This window comes from Sorex araneus, chromosome 11 (genome assembly GCF_027595985.1).
Source record: "Sorex araneus isolate mSorAra2 chromosome 11, mSorAra2.pri, whole genome shotgun sequence".
NCBI lineage: Eukaryota > Metazoa > Chordata > Mammalia > Eulipotyphla > Soricidae > Sorex > Sorex araneus.
In genome coordinates, this window is record NC_073312.1 from 3,910,199 (window position 1) to 3,929,952 (window position 19,754).

The following is a 19,754-nucleotide window of genomic DNA, read 5'->3' on the forward strand; positions in this document are numbered from 1 at the left end:
AATGCTGGTGCCTCTGCGCACCTGTGTGGGGGACTCCGGAGCAAGTGCTCAGAGCAAGCACAGCCCCGTGATGGGCACGAGACAGGAGACTCGGCGCACAGACGGGCCTCCAAACTGTGTCTGTCCAAGGGGCCAGGGGAGAGGGTGAGGGAAGGGAAAATGACTTAAATTGAAAATCAACAAGAAAGTCCTGTTCCTAGAAGGCTCCTGAGGACAAGTGAGGGCACCAGGGAAAGCCCTGAGGTCATGGGGCTGAGGAGGGGCCGGCCAGGGCAGGGGCCATCTGGGCTGCCCCTCCACGGCCCACTTAACCCGTGAGCCAGGCTCACAAAGCAGCTGACCTGCTCGCAGACCCAGGGGAGGTGGGGGTGGGGGGAGCCTTCAGGCCAGTTCCTCAAACATCTGGGAGGGGCTGGCAGCCCCCCAGCCCTGAGCCCCCCCCCCAGGCTTTCCAATCGTGGCCTGCCAAGACCATAATCCGCGCTGATTATCCTAAAGATTAGTCTGCCCAAAGGCCTCATTTGCACATCAATTCCGCTCACTCTTGTCCAGAAACAAGGCCATCTGCTTCTCCAGGCCCTCCGGGCCCCCTCTGGCCGACTCATCTTCGTACTTTAATGGGATGGGGGTGCTGGGGTCGGCGGCAGGAAGGTCGCTCTCCTTCTTAATGCTGCTGTCCACGGACTTCAATCCCTGCGGAAAGGGAGGCGGCACTGAGGGACGTGTACCGGAACAGGAGGCAACAGCTGCCACTCTGCAGCGCACCCAGCGTCGGTACCCGGAGAGGCCTGGAAATACCCGCACGGAATCTGCAAGGGCTGGAAAGCTCACTCCTCCCTTCCCGCTTCAGAGGAAAGCGGAACCCACAGCCGTCACTCGAGTCACCTTTAGCTACCACAGACAACTGCAGGGCTCACGTCCAGCCCCAACCCCCCCACCCTAGGGTGAACTCACCTCCAGGACGTAGCTCAGGACAAGCCGACAGCGCTCTTCCGTGTCATGGCAAACCGGAAACGCGCAGCTCGGCTGCAGACAGACATTAACACACATCAGTGCCACCACAGTGACCACGCCACAGCCCGCATCCCCCGAAATCCCTAAATCACTCTTTTTTTTTTTTTTTTTGCTTTCTGGGTCACACCCAGCGATGCTCAGGGGTTACTCCTGGCTTTGCACTCAGGAATTACTCCTGGCAGTGCTTGGGGGACCATATGGGATGCCGGGGATCGAACCTGGGTCGGCCATGTGCAAGGCAAACGCCCTACCCACTGTGCTATCGCTCCGGCCCCCTAAATCCCTCTTAATTGGCTCGTGCATCTCAGCTCAGCAAGGTGTTGGATGGTATGGCTACAGCTTTAATCGCTGTTCAAAGTAACGCAAGCATTACGAGCCAAGCCGTTGTTCTTCGATTTACTCGAGCGGGCACCAGTAACGTCTATTCCTCCAGCCCTGAGATTTTAGCAGCCGCTCCTTACTTGTCTTTCCCAATGATTGAAGGTTCTTCCAGGGTCAGGGGAATGAGACCCATCGTTACTGTTTTCCGCATATCAAATACGTCACGGGGAGCTTGCCAGGCTCTACCCGTGCGGGTGGGTTACTCTTGGTAGCTTGCCAGGCTCTCCGAGAGGGACAAAGAAATCGAACCCGGGTTGGCCGCGTGCAAGGCAAATGCTCTACCCACTGTGCTATATATACACATACATGTTACCCTCTATGGTTTGTTGCCTGCTGTCTGGACTCCATCGAATATGGTGTGGTGTTATGGAAAATGGGTATGAAGTGTCATAGTGTCATATCACTGAACAAACGCATCCTCTGGCTTACATGTTGTTTCTGTTCGTGAAAACTTTTACAGTGACTCTAGAACAGTGGGTCCAGACACACGCCAAGCATTGCCCCCCCACCCCCCACAAACCCCCGCTCATTTCCCAGCCCCCCGCAATCCTGAGCACTGTGGGTGTAGCGAGCACTGTGTGTGTGAAGCGCTGGGGGGGCGAGGGGTGCAGGACTAAGCTGTTTCCCCCCCAGGGCCATACCCTGCAGTGCTCAGGGCTACGCCAGGCCTTGGGCTCAGACCACAAACCCAGGTCAGACATGCAAGGAGAGGACGGGAAGGACCCTCAATCCCTAAAACACTCTCGTAACAAGTGAGACGGTTCAGTGCCCTCCAACAGACACCCCGGCACCAGTCACTCGAGCCAGACGCCAGGACTGTGGCCACGCTGCCTGTTGTATGAGTCACAGCAGAGCACGCGGGGAGGGGAAGCAGCTCACAGGCGCCACCCAGGCGCTGACGCTACGAGAGGGGCCTCCGCGCCAAGCTGGAATGACTGATCTCACTTAGGGAGGCGCACACAGAGGTCAGTGAGCCGTGAGGCCGGCAGAGGCCCGGCCACTCTTCCCGAGCACACACAGCAGAGCCCCTCGGGCGGTTTCGATGGTCACATGGCATCGCCCAGCATTTTATAAAGCCAACACCCCACATTCAGCTTCCCTGGAAGTAGCCCTGAAACGCAGGGCCTCGGGCCACAGTGAACCTTCACGCCAACTCTGCCATCGACAACCCTGCTTGCAATGAGAGGAACAACTTCACTGCCCTGCAGAACCGGGCGGGGGTGCTGGGGACTGCACTGCAGGCGACAGGTTGGGCCCTTTCCCCCCCGCTCCCGTGCCCAGACACACGGAGTGTCTCCTGGAGGAGCCGTTTCCGAGTGAGACCAAGACCTGGAGGGAAAGTGAGGGGGCGCAGGCGGGGAGCTGGGCACAGAGGCAAAGCCTGGGGGCGCTGCTGGGGCCTCAGACGCCCGCCTGGGTGCAGTGCCACCACGCGTTCCCCGTAGGAAGGAAGCGGGTGCGGTTCAGCTTAAGCTGGCTTCCTGGGGGAGGAGGCCAGACCGTGATTAGGGGCCAGGCAGTCTCTCTCTGGCCAGCGACTGGGAGGGGTGCGGAGGAGCCCGAGCTGGCGGGAGTCGAGTCCCGGGCCTAATGAATTCACAGCAAGGCTCCAGCCTTTTGCTGGGGGCGGAGGGAGGCTGGGCCACACCTGGCAGTGCTCAGGGGCTACTCCTGGTCTTGTGCTCAGGGAGCTCTCCTGGCAGGGCTCAGGCGACCAGCTGAGGTGCCGGGGATGGAATGGGGAGGAGCTGTGTGCGAGGCCAGCACCCTCTCCGCTGCACCATCTCTCAGAACCCCCAGAACCGACATGACCTGCCATAATCCAGAGAGGGAGCATCAGAAAGTGATCATGATCATCCAGGAAACTGAAAAATAACTACGTCCTCAGAAAAGGGCAGGACAAGGAGCAAACTCCGTCCCGCAGGAGGCCGGGAGGCCTGAGGTTCTGTGTCTGCACCGGCAGGCCTAGCGCAGCCACCCGGGGCCTGAGCGCCTTAGCAGGAGTCTCTCCTGCCTGGTCCGTGAGGGCCAAGGACCACATGCGGGTCCCAGGAGGGGAGGAGAGGCTGACGCGCCCGCTCCTCGGGGCTGATGTCCTTCCAGCCCGGGGCTGCGCTGTGATACACTCCCAAGATGCTACCAGAATCCCGAGAGGGTCTTTGGGAGGAAAACCTGAGCGCAAACTTTCCCCAGCTCACCCTGATCTGGTGGATGGATTTGTACTTTTCTGGAACCGACAATTCCCCAACAGACTTGATGATGGCGACGGCCTTGTTATCCTCGGAGGGGTCGGAGCCGGTGCCGTAGGCCCCGTTCTCGTCGCTGTCCGGCATCTCCTCCTCCTCCTCGCTGTAGCTTTCGTCAGAATTCTCATTCAAAGACGACTCTGAGCCTTCTTCCTTTTTAGGTTCGTCCAGCTGAAAAAGTTCTGAAAGCATGTAATTGGCTGAAGCAATGATCTTACAAGAGAAAAAGAGAGAAAGATGAGTAAGTGACGGTTCGTCCAGAGGCATCGCGCTCGCTAGCCTAGCTCCCGGGGCAAGTGACGTCCACCCAACTGCACCGCGCTGGCTACTACGGGCCTAGCTCCCGGGGCAAGTGACGTCCACCCAACTGCACCGCGCTGGCTACTACGGGCCTAGCTCCCGGGGCAAGTGACGTCCACCCAACTGCACCATGCTGGCTACTATGGGCCTAGCTCCCTGGGCAAGTGATATTCATTCAGATGCACCGCACGGGCTAGGGACGAGCTTAGCTCCCGGGCCCGGCGCCTGCCTGCAGGCAGGACTCTCCCCCGCGTAGGCTGGCGCAGTTCCCATTTCCTGAAAACCCGTCTGGCCCCCTCTAAAAAGGTCTATTTCACTCTCTTATTTATTTATTTATTTATTTATTTATTTATTTATTTATTTATTTATTTATTTCTTTTCTGGCCCCCTCTAAAAAGGTCTATTTCACTCTCTTATTTATTTATTTATTTATTTATTTATTTATTTATTTATTTATTTATTTATTTATTTATTTATTTTCTGGCCCCCTCTAAAAAGGTCTATTTCACTCTTTTATTTATTTATTTATTTATTTATTTATTTATTTATTTATTTATTGCTTTTTGGGTCACACCTTGCGAAGCACAGGGGTTACTCCTGGCTCTGCACTCAGGAATTACCCATGGCGGTGCTCAGGGGACCATATGGGATGTTGGGAATCGAACCCGGCCGCATGCCGCAGCCGCATGCAAGGCAAATGCCCTCCCCGCTGTGCTATCGCTCCAGCCCCTCACTCTTTTATTTTTTTGCGCATACCCAGCCATGCTCAGGGCGCACTCCTGGCTCTGTGCACAGGAATTACTGCTGGCAGTGCTCGGGGGACCCTGTGGGGTGCCCTGGTGGCTGCGCTACCTCCCAACCTATTTTTAATGATTAATCACATGCAACTGTCTTAGTGTCATCTTCCTAGCCTTCACATCAACCCGCCAATTCTACTTGCACCACCACCTCAGCCAGCAATTATATATATATACAAAATTTATATATATACATATATAATATATATAATTTCATTCCAGAAATATGACAACAGTATATATACGTATATACACATACATATGCTGTTGTCTTTTTCTTCAAAATGTGTTTTCTGTTGGTTTTGTCTCTACAATACTAGTAAAACTCCAAATTGGACATGGCTCCAATTAAATTAATTTATATTTTTTAAAAACGGTCAGACAACATAGCTTTGTAAATCAAACTGAATACAACTAGAGGCACCACTGAAGTGCAGCTTCCAAAGCTGTGTAACTGAGAAGGACGGTGGGACTGGGCACTGACGGACTAAGAGGTGCTCTCAGACACCATGGATGGAATATGAGCCTTTGCTATTTTACGTTAATAAAATGTCTGTACCCGTGCAAACATATTTTTAAAAGACGTGACGAAATAGTTTAAGAAGCTTTTAAAAACAGATTTAGCACCGTGTTGCTTTACGGGGTGGGCTCTAAATTTGTAGATGAACAAACACTACCCCCAGAAGGATCATGAAAGCCACCCCTCTAAGCTACACGTGTGGTGCCCAGGGCTGACTCCTGGCTCTGTGCTCAGGGCTCCCTGCTGGCAGCACTCGGGGGAACTCCATGGGATTCAGGGGATCAACCCGGGCCGGCCACGTGCAGGTAGGTGCCCTACCCACTGTACTATCTCCCAGGCCCTGAAAATGTTTCCCAGTTGCACGGCGTGCACGGAGCACGCAGCAGCTCCCACTTACCTGAGGATGCCGGCTCTTGTCCAGCAACTTGACGCAGTTCAGCAGCAACGTGCGAATCGTCCCGTAGTGTTTCTTGTTCTGATTCTTCTTCATCATCATGTTGCAGGCGACCCTGAAACCAAGACCTTTCAGTCCACGAAGCGCGAGAATACAAGGAACAGCCCGACAGAGCCGGCGAGGCAGCTGCACGTGTGCCCAGGGCCTGGGTTCAACCCCCAGCACACAGCCCCCTGCGTACCAGGAGGAGGAACTGGATGGCCACCCCTGCCCATCCAAAAAAAAAAAAAAAAAAAAATTCCTATTTTTTGCATACCTCCTGAGCTTACTTTGGTCACACACGTGCTTTTTAAATTATGACAATCTTGTTGGAACGAGTACATTAAAAGAAAAATAAATCACCAGTATTATAAATGTAAGTACCTCAATGAATACAGTAAATAAATCCTGCGAACCTAAAAAGGTATTTCAAATTCTTGGCTTGGATGGCACTGCCATGCCTAAGAGGGTCCCTAACCTAGGTGGTCGCCCCCTTTCCAGAAAAAAAAAATCTTACGGCTCCCCGCTGAAACATGCCTCTTCAAACCAACAGAGCACCCCGCCAATCCCCCTCGGCCTGGGGTACGGGTGTGAGGCCCGTCTGGGAACTCACTTGTACAGGAGAATGGCCACGGGCATGGTGAAGGGGTTCTGGTACTTGTCCTCGGTCTCCTCGCAGAGCGTGGTGAGGTCGTAGAGCTTCACGATGTCGCTGCCACTCGCTGCAAAGACACAGTGGCTCAGTTTCCTGCGCGCCCCCCGGCCCGGCCCGGCCCGGCGCCCAGCTGAGCTCACCTTTGAAGAGCCAGTAGGTGTGTCCTTCCTTGGTGCAGTTGGACTTCAGGAAGGACAGGATATTCTGCGCAATGTCTTTGATGACTTTCGTGGAGAAATTCGAGTTCTCCAGGTTGGGAATCTCCTCCGTCTTTATCATCTCGTACTTCTGTGGGGAGAGCGGGCGGCTGAGGGGACTCGGCCACCTCCCGGCCCCGGGCTCCCGGACGCAGCACCCCCAGCCCGATGAGCCCGTTTCCAGGAACAGCGATTCTTGGGAACCTGCTGCCACTGATTTCCACCTCCAGGGCCAGACGGCCCCGTTCCTGTCCACTGCGGGGCAAAGTGAGCCGAGCACGCCGAGTGGTTCCGGCCAGGAGACGGTGGGGAAGGTCATGCCCGACCGACCGTGTCACCGCGCCACCCCGGGCTCTTCTCTCCCCACACGCCAGGATGCTGATGTTCCCCGGCTGGGACAGAGGACTCCAGCGGGAGCACCACGTCCGCTGCCCTGGCTCGCCTCTGGCCAGCCGCACCAACTGCCTCCTCCGGGACCTCCCCAGGTCCTCAGTGCCAGAGCCCCATGGGGGTGGAAGGTAGACGCAGTACGTTCTCCGGCAGTGCCCCCTGCTCCTGTTCCCCCAGAGCCCCGGGCCAGGCCCCTTCCTTAAAGCGCCCCAGACACCTGGTCACGTCCCTCTCGCCAAGCCCTGCGTGTCCTTCCTTCTCACTCCCAGGGCCAGAGCACCGATGACCAATGTCTCATTTTTTATTTCTGGGGCACACCTGGTGGTGCTCAGCGGCTGGGGGGCCATCTGGGGTGTGGAGATCAAACCGGGGTCGGCCATGTCGCTGTCTGACGGTTCGGCCCCTCAATGTCCGATTTTAATAGGTTCCCGGGCACATACCCGAGACCCCCTCACAGCTGTCTGCTAACTTCCCGGGCTCGTCCCTGCTTCTGGCAGCTCCAAAGTGCTCTCTGGGCCTTTGCTGGCTTCCCTCAAACTCAGACACAAACGAGATGATTGCTCCCCGACCTGGGCAGACCCAGTGTCCCTGGCCCGGCACGGACAGGGCACCCTCTCTAGCCCTTGGGTGCGGGAACCCCCAGACTCCTCTGACGCCCACACCCAGAGCTGTAGTTCAGGGCAACGAGGGAACAGCGGCCACCAGTCAAGGCCACGAATCAAGCCACCCACGAAGCACTCTGGCCTGTGACGGGACACAGCGGCTTCCCGCCCCCAGCGCCAGGGCCCCAGCAGCACAGCGGGAGCACGGGGCACGGCCAGAGCAGTCTCCACCAGAGCCCACCACGACGACGAGCAGGGTGAGCGCCTGGAGGGGCCAGCTGCCCCCGAGGCGCTAAACTCAGACTTGCCAGCAGAGCCTGAGCAGTGCGCGTGGCACCAAGGGGCACCAAGCAAGCCACGGCGCACCCAATGCCAGCGGCCACCGTCTCCCCACCGGCCACTCTCTGCTGTCCTGGTCACGCCCAACAAAAGCACTGCTACGTCCAACAGCTCTCGAACCCACGAACTCCAGTCCCGCCCCCCGCGTCAACACGCCACCTGCACGTCCAGTCTGTGGGTCCCTCAGACCAGCCGAGCAAGTTCAGATTCCTCAGCGGGCGAGACGCTTCACCGGCTCCGACAGGCTCGCGAGAGTGCCGTGCTCCCCAACGGACCGGACCGACAAGTCTGTCCTTACTCATCCGCAGAGACCTGACTCCCATTTGGTAAGGCGCGGCCTGGCCCTCAAGACAAGACCTCCCCGGAGCGCTCTTGGGTCAGGCCAGGCGTGATCTCCTCCCCGATCACGTATAGGGTGTGTGTGCGAGTGTGCATGAGCACAGACGCACCTTCGCTAAGAACCCACAAGCTCGCTGGCCTCTCTGCTTCTCACTCCGTCCTGCTCAGCAGCTTTCGGAGCGGTGACCAGATCTGACGGCTTCCACCCCCGTGTTCCATGGCACCAAGTGCCTCACAGGCTCAGGAGCAAACAGGCCCGTCACTCTTTGCCTCTGTGACTGTCATGCTGCTATGTACCTCGCGTGCGTGCAGGAGGTATTTGTAGACTAAATACCCCTTTACACAAACACCTCCAGGTCATTACTGGGATGAGTGCTTGGCATGAAAAGTCTGTGACTATACACGTAACATTAAGACATGTATATTTATAACTTCCTACAAATTACCTACTAAGATTTTACTCCCGTAACATGCAAAATCCCGGGATCACCAACTTCATGTTTCGATCGCTAGCTGGCTCACGGCGACCTTCCCTCCCAAAGACATGGCTTTGCACTTATGAGCCCTGGAAACTGGAGAGGTGCGTGTGCGGCTTCCCTCGGAGCTGTCACCAGGAGGGCCCCAGCCCCTTACCTGCACGATCCCGTTCACGTGGAAACACATGACGAGCTCCGGCACGTTGCATATCAGGTTGTCCAACCAATAGTCAATCCCCGTGAGCACATTAATCGGCTTGTTGTTGTCCCTGAAAGTAACGGCCGTGACTCAGAGCGGCGAAGGGTCTCCACCCTCCATCAGTTTCCCCCCCCCACCCCCCCGCCCAGCAGGGAGCCCAGCCGAGCTTGCCTCCCGGGCTTGAGGGCTCGGGCCCGGTGCTCGGCCTCCTTCCCAACAGCTGACAGAAGCCGCACCCCCTGGGGCTGATCCTGCCCCCGCCCCCCCCCCCCAGGTTCCCGATTCACACAGGCCAGCGCCACAGAGCTCGGGCTCTCGGCATTGGCTGATGGCAAACGGACACCTTGGGGGTGGGGACACGCTGATGGGGAAGCACCAGCAGGGGGGCGGTGGCCGGAAGGGACGGCCGCTTACCTGAGCCGCAGGCTGACGGCCGGGTACCTGCCGCCCCCGAATATCGGCATGTTGGAGCCCACCAGCATGTGGATGTCTTCAAAGGTCCAGAGAATGTTGCGAACAAAGTCATTTTTAAGGCCCTTTGACGGGAGATGAAGAGAACAGAGTCACGGAGCGTCCAGGGCATCGGCGACGTCCACCCCTAACCCACGGAAGGCCAGACAGAGAAGACAAAGGCGACACAGCCACGGGCCGGGCGTCCCTGCACGCTCGGGGGCATACCTGGCTGCTCTCCCCGTCACTGAACAGAGGAATGAGGTTCTGCTCCTGGGCGGCTGAGGCCACGTGGCCCACTATGTATGAGGGCTCGAGAGGCTCCCTTTCCTGTGGGGGCAAGGACACGAGTGACTCTGCTGCCACCATTCCCTTCCGGGGCCCACCGCGCCGGCAGCACCCAAACACTCAGCGCGCTCGCTACAGCCCCGCCCGGCGGCGAGGGCGAATGTGGGGCCCGGAGCCTCGGCACTGGGAGGCTGCCGTCAGCCCTGAGAGCACAGAGCCCGGAGTCTCGGCACTGGGAGGCTGCCGTCAGGCCTGAGAGCACAGAGCACGGAGCCTCGGCACTGGGAGGCTGCCGTCAGCCCTGAGAGCACAGAGCCCGGAGTCTCGGCACTGGGAGGCTGCCGTCAGCCCTGAGAGCACAGAGCCCGGAGCCTCGGCACTGGGAGGCTGCCGTCAGCCCTGAGAGCACAGAGCCCGGAGTCTCGGCACTGGGAGGCTGCCGTCAGCCCTGAGAGCACAGAGCCCGGAGCCTCGGCACTGGGCGGCCGTCAGCCCTGCAGGGTCAGAGCCAGAGGCTGGACACACTGAAACACTCTGAGGGGAGACTGGGGGTCAGCCCTGCTGCACATGACTCTGGAGCCCGTGGGTTTGGGCCACCACCTTCCCTGCTGGGCAAGACCCCTTGGGGCGCCGCCGTCACATGCTCCGTCTCTGGAGTGGGGCTCGGGCCCCACTTGGGCCCGACCTCTCGGAGAAAGCCAGCGCGCTCAGGACCCAACTCGGAGCACTGTTCCCGATTCCGGTTTGGGGGCCACAACGGCAGTGCTCAGGGGACCATATGGGACACTGGGGATGAGCCCAGGTGGGCTGCACGTGAGGTAAGCGCCCTCCCCGGTTCGTCGCGCCGACCCAGAAGCGAGGATCACCCCTCAGGAGGGCCTCTGACCCCGGGCAGCTCCCGCCCGTCTCTTCCTTTTCCCACCGTGCGGGCTCTACCCCCAGGCCCGAGCCCAGGAGACTGTGTGCCCGGCATGTTCCTCGGGGCCCACCCTGCTGCCCCTCCCGCGCCATCTGCCTCTGGGGCAGCGCCTGCGGCCTCCGTGGGAGGAGGAAGAGCGGGCGGGCTGCACCATCTCGCCTTCTCCATACTGAACCTAAGCGATGCGTGCAGTTACTCATCTGGGACAGAGGGCACAGTGCTCCCAGGGAGGGCTCAGGGCCAGTCACCTTCTCTGACTCAGCACTTCACACGGGACCTCAAAAGCAGTTTTGTTTTGGAAACAAGAGTTCAGGAGGTGACAGCCACAGCAAAGATCTGGACCGTCGAAACAGGCAGTGTAGGATGCCTTTCGCGGCCGGAGCTACAGCACAGCGGGGTCGGGCATCTGCCGTGCACGCAGCCGACCCGCTTCCATCCCTGGGCTCCCACGTCCCTCTCAGCCCCGCCAGGAGCAATTCCTGAGCACTGAGCCAGCAGTAAGCCCTGAGCACAGCTGGGTGTGACCCGGAACACAAAAACACAAAATTTTCTGCTCATTATCTGAAAGGCCTTAAGTATGCCACACTAGGTGAAACGACCTGTAAGTGGGGAGCGGGTAACCGACATAAACATGAACTTCTAGGTGAGGAGAATACACAGTGGTGAGGGGGAAGGGGCGCAGAGGGCAGGCGAGCCTGGAGAGGGTGGACTCCAGACCTCCAGCCTAACTGTCAAGAGGCCTTTGCCCTCTGAAGACCAGTGTCCCTGCAATCAGAGACGAGCCTCGTTGTTCTGGCGACAGCACAGGACACCCAGCAATGCCGAGACACTAACTGTAGGCCGTGAAGCCGGTCAGGACTCTGACAGGCCCAAAGGGACCCCCGGCACATGTCCCCCCACCCCCCTGAGCAGCGTCAACTTGGTCAGCCGCGTCTTGCCAGGAGCCCGCAGTCCCTTGGACACTGGGAACACACGACACGGAGGAACGTGAATGCTGTGGGAACAGGCTCGTGGCAGAGAGGGCCACGTCTGAACTGGAAGCTCCGCAGTGTGGCAGGAAGAAACATCCCCTGTGGGGGGCTTTAGGGGAGCTGTGATTCCGGAGTCCCTGGAGCACTGGGGGAGCAGGGGAGCCGGGGCCGAGAAGCGGGGGGGCGGCCGGTCTCGGTTAGGGAAGCCGCCGGGAGCGACATGCTGCCCATCTCTCCTCCCGGGGCTTAGCGGCTGTGGCGACCCAACAATATTCACACACTGTGTAAGGAAATAATTTTTTTGACCATTTTTAGCGAATTCTAACAAGCAATATAAAACAGATTATTCAGGGCTTGCCATCGGGGCAGTCTTGAGGCGTGGTCGAGAAACTTAAACAATTTTCTGGGGGCCAGAGCAACAGTACAGCAGGGGGTGGGAGGGACACTCGTGGGATTGGTGTCGGAAAGTTGAATATAATCAATCATAACAACTTTATAAAAATAAATTTAAAAATAATCAAGTTATTTGTAAAGAACATTGATGCTTAGAACATCCAGGTCCAAGAATGCAGAACGATTCTCACACACACACCCACAGCACAAGTGATGCCGCTCACGGCCTCCCCCACACGCCTAGAGTCTCACAGCTGCCAGGTCTGTCCGCCAGCGCCTACGAACAGAGTGGAAAGCTGCGCAGGAGCCCAGAATCCCCACTACGGCCTTTGTTTAGTTTGGGAGTTAAGGAACACTATATTAACTTTTCTTAAAAAAATCGTGTGGTGAAACAGAATCACATTCAGCGAAGCACAAAAAAAAAATGAAAGAGCTCAGTGATGACAAAAGCAAGCGCCCAGGAGCACCACGGGCATCCCGGCTAGGGGCCCTCGCAAAGCTGCACTGACCACGGCCCTTCAGCAGGCCCCACACCCGCCAGAGTGGGCTGCGAGGGCCCGAAGACTCTTCCCACCTTCCTTCTCCGTTAGCTTCCCCAACTTGGAAGAAATTCGAATTTCTCATATGGCTTAAAGAGGTCTCTCTAGAGAAAAACCTAGGCCTAAACTCAAGTTCACTTTTGGGCTTCCTATAATAATTAGGATTTTTGGTAACAAAATCTATTAAGCCGAATGTCTCAAGTCTGAGCGCATCAAGCAAGAGGAGAAACCCCAGTTACCAAGTCAAAACTCCTCAGCCTTTTCCTCCTGGGGAATCCCGGCACGTGGGGCCACACGTGGGGCCACACGAGGCACCAGGAGCAGCTCCTGGCCTTTCTCAGGGGCGTTCGACTCACGCCCTGGCGACTGGTGGGCAGTGCCTTAGCCTCGCGCTCTCCCCAGGGTCTGGAAGATCTCACCACCTTCATGTGGTCACGCGCCCCCTACAGAGACACGATGGCTCGCACCTGCGAGCTGTCTGTTCTCTGGGAGACACGCGCGGGACAGAGCCCAGCAACAGGAAGCAGAGTCGGGAGAGACAAAACAGACAACGGACGCTCCTCCGCTTCCTCCCCGGCGCTTCGTACCGTCAATATTAACACGGGCAGGGTTCCAAAGCTTTACGCAGGAAACCTCGGAGCTATTTCTGGCCTAACTCTGACAACGATCCACTGAACTCCATGGTCTGAGTCGTGATGACACACAAGCAACTACACACCCAGATGCACAATGTCCCACCGTCACGACACCAAAGGACTCTCTCTTGACTTTCCGGCCGTCATTGATAACAGAATAAGCATTTCTAAGCCGGGGGCCGGCCCAACAGTATAGAGCGGGGAGGGCGTTTGCCTTGCACGTAGACGACCCGGGCTCAATCTCCAGCACCCCAGATGGTCCCCCCAAGCCTACCCGGAGCGATCTGGAGTGCAGAGCCAGGACTGAAGTCCTGAGCACCGCTGTGTGCGGCCCCTAAACAAAAAATCTTGGGAGCTATTTTAAGTACTGGTAAAAAAGCTGTCAATAATACCCTGTAAATTCAACTTTGAAAAACCCCAAGCGTATTTTCTGAAAGATGTGAATCAACAGAACATTTTTCAGTGTGGTTCATCTTCTTTGCAGAGGCTAAACCAGATCATTAATTGTCGATTAACAAGGTACTGAATGTGGGGCCGGAGCAATACTACAGCTGTCTTGCACACAGCCGACCCGGGTTCGATCCCTGGCATTCTATATGGTCCCCCGATTCTATATGTCACAGGTGTGATCTCTGAGCCCGGAGCTGCGAGTAAACCCTGAGCACCACCAGGTGTGGCCCAAAACAAGGTACACAGATGTCCTTGGGAGCGAGCAGACGGGATGAGCACCTCGGCGGGGACTGACCTGACTGGGAGCACTGGGGTCTTCGGACACGGAGGGCGGCATCTCAAACGGGGCAGGCCAGGAGGCCCCGTCCGCGTCATGGGCCTGGCCGGAGCTGGACGGCTCCTGCTGCTCGGCGGACGGCACGGGCTGGGCAGCTCCATCGCCGTTGATGCTGGCCAGATCAGACAGAACACAGGAGTCACTAAAGACAACCTACGGGCCGGAGCGACAGGACAGCGGGGACGGCGTTTGCCTTGCACACAGCCAACGCGGCTTCCATCCCCGGCCCCACGTGGGGTTCCCCGAGCCCGTAAGGAGTTGGCCCTGAGCACTGCCGGGTGTGGCTCCCACAGCAAAGAGAACTTGAGCCGCGTTCGGCAGTCGACAGCCCCTCGAAGCGGACCGGGCAGTCAAGCGCCTCGTGAGAAAAGGAGCTTGAAACCCCTGTCCACAGCGCCAGAGGGCGACGCGGCCCTCCCCTGCACCGCAGGAGCGCGCAGGCTGGAATGTCAGCTGCCCTTTAAGACACGAGCCGGCATGCGGCGGGTACCTGTAATACAGGAACTTGGACAGGATGGCCTTCTGGTACCAGTGCTCTTTGCTCTTCTTCTTCCTCTGCCACTTCTGGTCGATGAGCCGCTGGTAGAACTCCTTGAGCCACGTCCAGTCGCCGGTCTAAGGAACAGAGACGACAGACGGCGGGTCAGAGCTCCTGGTCTCCACCATCCTGGCAGCCTGAGCCACATGCACACGCTGAGAGACATTCTAGCCCGAATTCCTGGCCCTTCTTTTTGGAAGAGGTTCCTGCCCCACCCCCAGCCGGACTGTGAGACCTTCCTCCGTACCACACTCTGCAGTGACCGCTGTTACGTCAGTCCCGTGACACGGCAGCCTGCTTATCACCGGGCACGTTTTATTTCCAGTATTTATTTAAGACCACCTCACTCCCCTCCTCCTCTCACTATGTCCCTCGTGACCAATCCCCGGACAAGGACAGGAGAGGGGTCCTGACATAACGCAGAGTAACTGCATTTTGCAGGAAGTATCGGCTCTCAACAGTGAGGGGGAAATAGTTGTCAAGGAACCAACAGTGCAACTTACAGTTCCCAAACTTCTGCTTTAAGGGACCCAATTAATTCTAGTAACTATGTATTCATTCAGAGGGAGAACTTGTAACATTTTTTCTATGCCTGAGAATCTCTTGAACGGCAGCACCCCAGGAGTTCTCAAACCCTTACATTCTTTAGCTTTCACCAGTCTTCACTGTCTCCCCTTTTCTAACAGGGATCCGGGCAACAGGTTTCAAGGGAAGAAGGTTATTCCCCATCCAAGAGCTTATCCAAGGACATTTCTGCCCTTCCCGGAGCTAAACTCCCGGCAGTGCTGTCCTTGCCGACTTACCTGCGAGGACCTCATGAAGAGCTCCTGGATGTCCAGCTCGTCCAGCAGGAGTGTCCGGCCGACGCGGTGCACGGCCATGCTCACGTGCGACTTGCTGTAGGGGATCTTCAGCAGCTTCTTGATGTTCTGAGGGAGGAGGAGAGCCCGCTCAGACCTTTCATGCGACTCGGAGCCCTACCCGCTGTGACCTTGAACCTGAACAACTTCCTCCCCTACTACTCCAAGACGAACTATTGACACACACACAACACAGACACGGGCAAGGCCGAGCTTCGAAACGAGTCAGCCACTTTCATGCCACATGATCACCAATTTCTCTGCATCTGATTAACTCCCTAAAGTTAGGTGTCTCCAGGTGATACTACACAGCACGCAAGACGTTTCACTGGAAATACATTTCCAACTCTCAATTGATAACCCCAAGTAATCCCAATGCTACAGATTTGCTCTCACCAACCCCACTGCCCCTTCCGGAGGGAGACGTGGCCTGAGTGACGTGCACTCCAGGCTGTTCCCAAGTTTGCCCGGCCGCAGGAGAGGGAACGCCACAAATCCCAGCACAGACATCCCAGGTACCTTCCACAACGAAGTCACTTACCTCAGAGTCCGAGACAACGTCGACATCATTTCCTACCGAATCGATAAAGTCGTATGCCATGCCAAAGCTACCAGGGAGAAAAGGGCAGGGGGTAAAGGTCACGCAAATGACATAGGGAAGTTTATCTGCCACATCTGCTGCTTCCGAAACACAGAGTTCACATTCTAACCCCCGTGGGAGCGCAATGCCTAGCACCTCTGGCTGGCTAGCTTTCTCCTTCTTCGTGGTATACTCATGGCGGTACTTAGCCAATGACATACGAAGAGTGATCTAACAGGAACACTCAGCAGAAGCGATTAGTAGGAAGTCACTGTCACTGTCATCCCGTTGCTCATTGATTTGTTCGAGCGGGCACCAGTAACGTCTCTCCATGAGAGACTTATTGTTACTGAGCAATAGCACAGCGGTTGGAGGTTCGCCTTTCACGCGGCCAACCCGAGTTCAATTCCTTCGCCCCTCTCGGAGAGCCCGGCAAGCTACCGAGAGTACCTTGCCCACGCGGCAGAGCCTGGCAAGCTCCCCGTGCGTATTGGATATGCCAAAAACAGTAGGAAGTATTTAGAGTATATACAATTATATCTATTTTTGTTACCATGTAACCAAAAGCACTTTGATGAAAAATAACGAAGTCCATTCAAACTATTCTTTTAGGATGGAATAAGAAAAATAGAGGCCAACAACTCAATATTAGTGTCTATGACTGAGTCGGTGTGATATACGGTACTAGTTTTTGTCAAAACATGATGAAAAAAATGCTTCAGACGGCAGTTCGGCCGGAAGGTGGAAAGAACAGAGTGAACGAGCATGAGACACATGAGCCGGGGCCCCGGGTAAGCAGGACCACCCATTCACTGGCTACAAGCAGGGCTGGCCTCGGCGCCGAGCACGAGCCCAAGACTCTGCAGGGAGCAAGCCCCGGGCAGGTGTGAGAGGTTAGAAACCACCCACAGGTCCGCCACTATGGTTCTAACGGACCATCTGCAGACCAGGTGCGGGTCCGCAGGTGTCCGGAAGTTGAGGAATACTGGCCGAGGGAGTTACCCCATCTTTCTGGGCTCCAGCTTTAATTTAAGTCACCTTTCATCGTCTCACTGTGCTCAGGTCTGATGAGCCCATTTTCCTAAAACGAAGCTGAGCCACATGCAACTTGGTGCCAGTAGAAACACAGAGTAAAATGTTCCGTTAACCTGCAGGGGGCTAGGCTGATTTCAAAGCTACCGCCTAAGATACTAACTGTCAGGAGCCAATCACAGAGGAAAGAGTGATTCCCACTCAGTAAGTGGCCCACGGGGATAGACCGCTGTTTCCCGTAATTCCCAGTTCATGCCACCAACTCTAAACAGCAACTGTGGAATTCCCAGCAAGCCGCAGAGTCAAGGGGGACAGGCCAGCCAGCCAGCCGGGCTTCTCCACGAGGCCCCTCCAGGCCAGACCGCCCCCCAGTACTGACCAGCTCCACGGGGCAGGGTGAGGGATGAGGGCGGCACCAAGGGCTTTTCTCCCGAGTGCCACCCTGCTTCTTGTATCTGCACACTCCCAAGGGAAAACCCTCTGAAACCCAAACCGATGACTCAGCCTGAGCAGGGCCGACTCAGCCAGCTGCTAACAGCACGACGTGGACAGCAAAGCGGCCCGTGCACGTCCACGTTCGAACCCTATTATGGGAGGGGCACGGGGACACCGGACTCCAAACCTGAGGGTCTCTAGAGGGGCACCCGGGCACGCTGATGGCCGCCGAGCTGCCCGCGGGCCCACCCACCTGGAGAAGGGCTTGCTTTTCTTGCTGTTGCCCAGGATGGTGGTCCCCGCCGGGCCCAGCTTGGCGCTCTCCCGCAGCCAGTTGGCGGGCGGGAGTTTCAGGTCCGTCTTCTCCTGCAGGCGCGCGAAGGCGGCGCGCGGCGGGGCCGAGGAGTACTTCACCACGGCGCGGCTCTTCACCTCGCCGCCGCCCAGCAGCAAGGCCGAGCCCTGGGGACCGCGGGGACCGCGGGGACCGCGGGGACGGCGGCGCGTCACCGGGCGGCCCCGGGCACGGCCACGCCGCCGCCCCCCCAACGCCCCCCGCATCCAGGGGCGCATCCTCGGAGCGCCGCATCCTCGGAGCGCTGCAGCAGCTGCCGCCGGCGCGCACGGCACCCCCACCCGGGCCCTCTCCGCCTCGTTTCTAGGGCGCCCCGGCAGAAGGCGGGCGGCGGGGAGGGGCCGGGCAGCAGCGCCGGCCACGGGCGCGCACCGAGCACCGAGAGGGGAGGCTCAGAGCGTCGCGGCGACCCACTGCGAACGCCGCCGGGGTCCCAGGTGCCCCGGGCACCCGCACGTCCACCCCGGCCCCCGCCCCGCCCCCCGTCCCGCCGGGGTCCCCCCGGGCCCGTCGCGGCGGCCTCCCGAGCCCGTGACTCCCAGGCCCGGGCGCGCCCCCAAGAGGCCGGGGTCGAGGCCGGGGCCCGGGCCCTCCCCGCCCCGCCCCGCCCCGCCCCTGCACCCCCGAGCATCCCCGGGCGCCGGGGCCGGCCCGGCCGGGGGCGCCGCGCGGGGACGCGCCCGGACCCCGCCGCGCGCGCCGGCCCCGCTCACCTGCGCGGCGGCATCGTCGGGCTCGCCCTGCGCCGGGGGCCCGGGCCCGCCTCGCGCCTCGGCCGCGGCCTCCCTGGAGTCCCCCATGCCCGCCGCAGCCCGGCCCGGCCAGCCGGAGACGCCGCGCGCCCCGCACTTCCGGCCCGCGACAGGAAGCGGCCGCGCCGGCGCGCGCAAGTCTCGCGAGCGTCGTCGCGCGCGACCGGCCCCGGCTCCGCCCGCGCCGGGAGACGCCGCCTCGGCGGCGGGAGGGGCGGGCGCGGCCGTAGTGCGCCTGCGCCCGCCGCGCGCCCCGCGAAATCGCGTCTCGCGGTGCCTGCGCCGCGGGCCCCGCCTCCCGCGCGCGCCGCGCGGCTTTGTTGGCGCAGGGCGCCGCTCCCGGGGGGTCCTTACGCGCGCCTGGCGCACTGCGGGGGGCTCGGCGACCCCCACCCCCATGCCAGCCCTCCGTGCCCGCTGGGACCCCCGCGTCACAGTGCGCGCCCGGGCGGGGAGGGCCGTTGCGTCCGGCCCCGGAGTCCGCCTGCAGGGAGCACTGTGCCAGGGGCAGGGGCGCGCGGCCGGGCCCGCCTGCAGGGAGCACTGTGCGCTAGGGGCAGGCGCGCACGGCCGGGCCGACTCACGGAGCACTGTGTGCGAGGGGCAGGGGCCCACGGCCGGGCCCACCTGCAGGGAGCACTGTGCGCGAGGGGCAGGGGCGCGCGGCCGGGCCCTCCTGCAGGGAGCACTGTGCGCGAGGGGCAGGGGCGCGCGGCCGGGCCCTCCTGCAGGGAGCACTGTGCGCGAGGGGCAGGGGCGCGCGGCCGGGCCCGCCTGCAGGGAGCACTGTGCGCGAGGGGCAGGCGCGCGCGGCCGGGCCCGCCTGCAGGGAGCACTGTGCGCGAGGGGCAGGCGTGCGCGGCCGGGCCCGCCTGCAGGGAGCACTGTGCGCGAGGGGCAGGGGCGCACGGCCGGCCGACTCACGGAGCACTGTGCCGGGGCAGGCGCGCACGGCCGGCCGCTGTGGTGCTGCAGGAACCGCGCAGGGCATGTTTTTCGCGAGCCCGCACGGTTGTGCCCCGGAGTATTTCGCAGCCCACAGCAAGGAAAGGAAAGAGCCAGGCAGGAATTAGAGCGTTCCCGGGGACCCGCTCTGGGGGCGCCGCCTTGCGCTGTCCTCTCAAGCGTGGCTGCGTGCGGCCACATCCTTCCTAAAGTGGCCGTTTCCTTTTGCGGTAACTGTTGCAAGTCTGATTTTTTTTTTTTAAAGTTAATTTCGCCTTCGCATTTTTTTTTTCACCAGCTTAATTACATTTGACTGCAATTACTAACCAGGTGCTTATTCAGAAACCGGGGCAGCTGAGCGATTTCAATTTATCTTCAAGCCCTGCA

The 19,754-nt window shown here is 59.1% G+C and overlaps 1 protein-coding gene across 4 annotated transcripts in view; it reads right to left on the reverse strand.

Annotated features, from left to right (window-relative positions):
• Window positions 1-18,530, reverse strand: part of EDRF1 (erythroid differentiation regulatory factor 1) — a 28,269-nt gene extending 9,739 nt beyond the window's left edge. For 3 of the 4 annotated variants that reach the window (XM_055119301.1, XM_055119300.1, XM_055119303.1), the window contains exons 1-15: window positions 18,384-18,530; window positions 17,569-17,777; window positions 15,810-15,876; window positions 15,212-15,337; window positions 14,361-14,485; window positions 13,829-13,982; window positions 9,567-9,668; window positions 9,303-9,424; window positions 8,847-8,958; window positions 6,487-6,634; window positions 6,305-6,413; window positions 5,656-5,767; window positions 3,594-3,854; window positions 955-1,026; window positions 543-693 (exon numbers count right to left, since the gene is read on the reverse strand). In XM_055119301.1, coding sequence (XP_054975276.1) covers window positions 543-693; window positions 955-1,026; window positions 3,594-3,854; window positions 5,656-5,767; window positions 6,305-6,413; window positions 6,487-6,634; window positions 8,847-8,958; window positions 9,303-9,424; window positions 9,567-9,668; window positions 13,829-13,982; window positions 14,361-14,485; window positions 15,212-15,337; window positions 15,810-15,876; window positions 17,569-17,777; window positions 18,384-18,470 — 1,957 coding nt within the window. In that variant the 5' untranslated portion in view covers window positions 18,471-18,530. The remainder of the gene's footprint in view (window positions 1-542; window positions 694-954; window positions 1,027-3,593; window positions 3,855-5,655; window positions 5,768-6,304; window positions 6,414-6,486; window positions 6,635-8,846; window positions 8,959-9,302; window positions 9,425-9,566; window positions 9,669-13,828; window positions 13,983-14,360; window positions 14,486-15,211; window positions 15,338-15,809; window positions 15,877-17,568; window positions 17,778-18,383) is intronic. The other variant, XM_055119302.1, reaches the window with a different exon arrangement.
• Window positions 18,531-19,754: the final 1,224 nt, after the last annotated feature.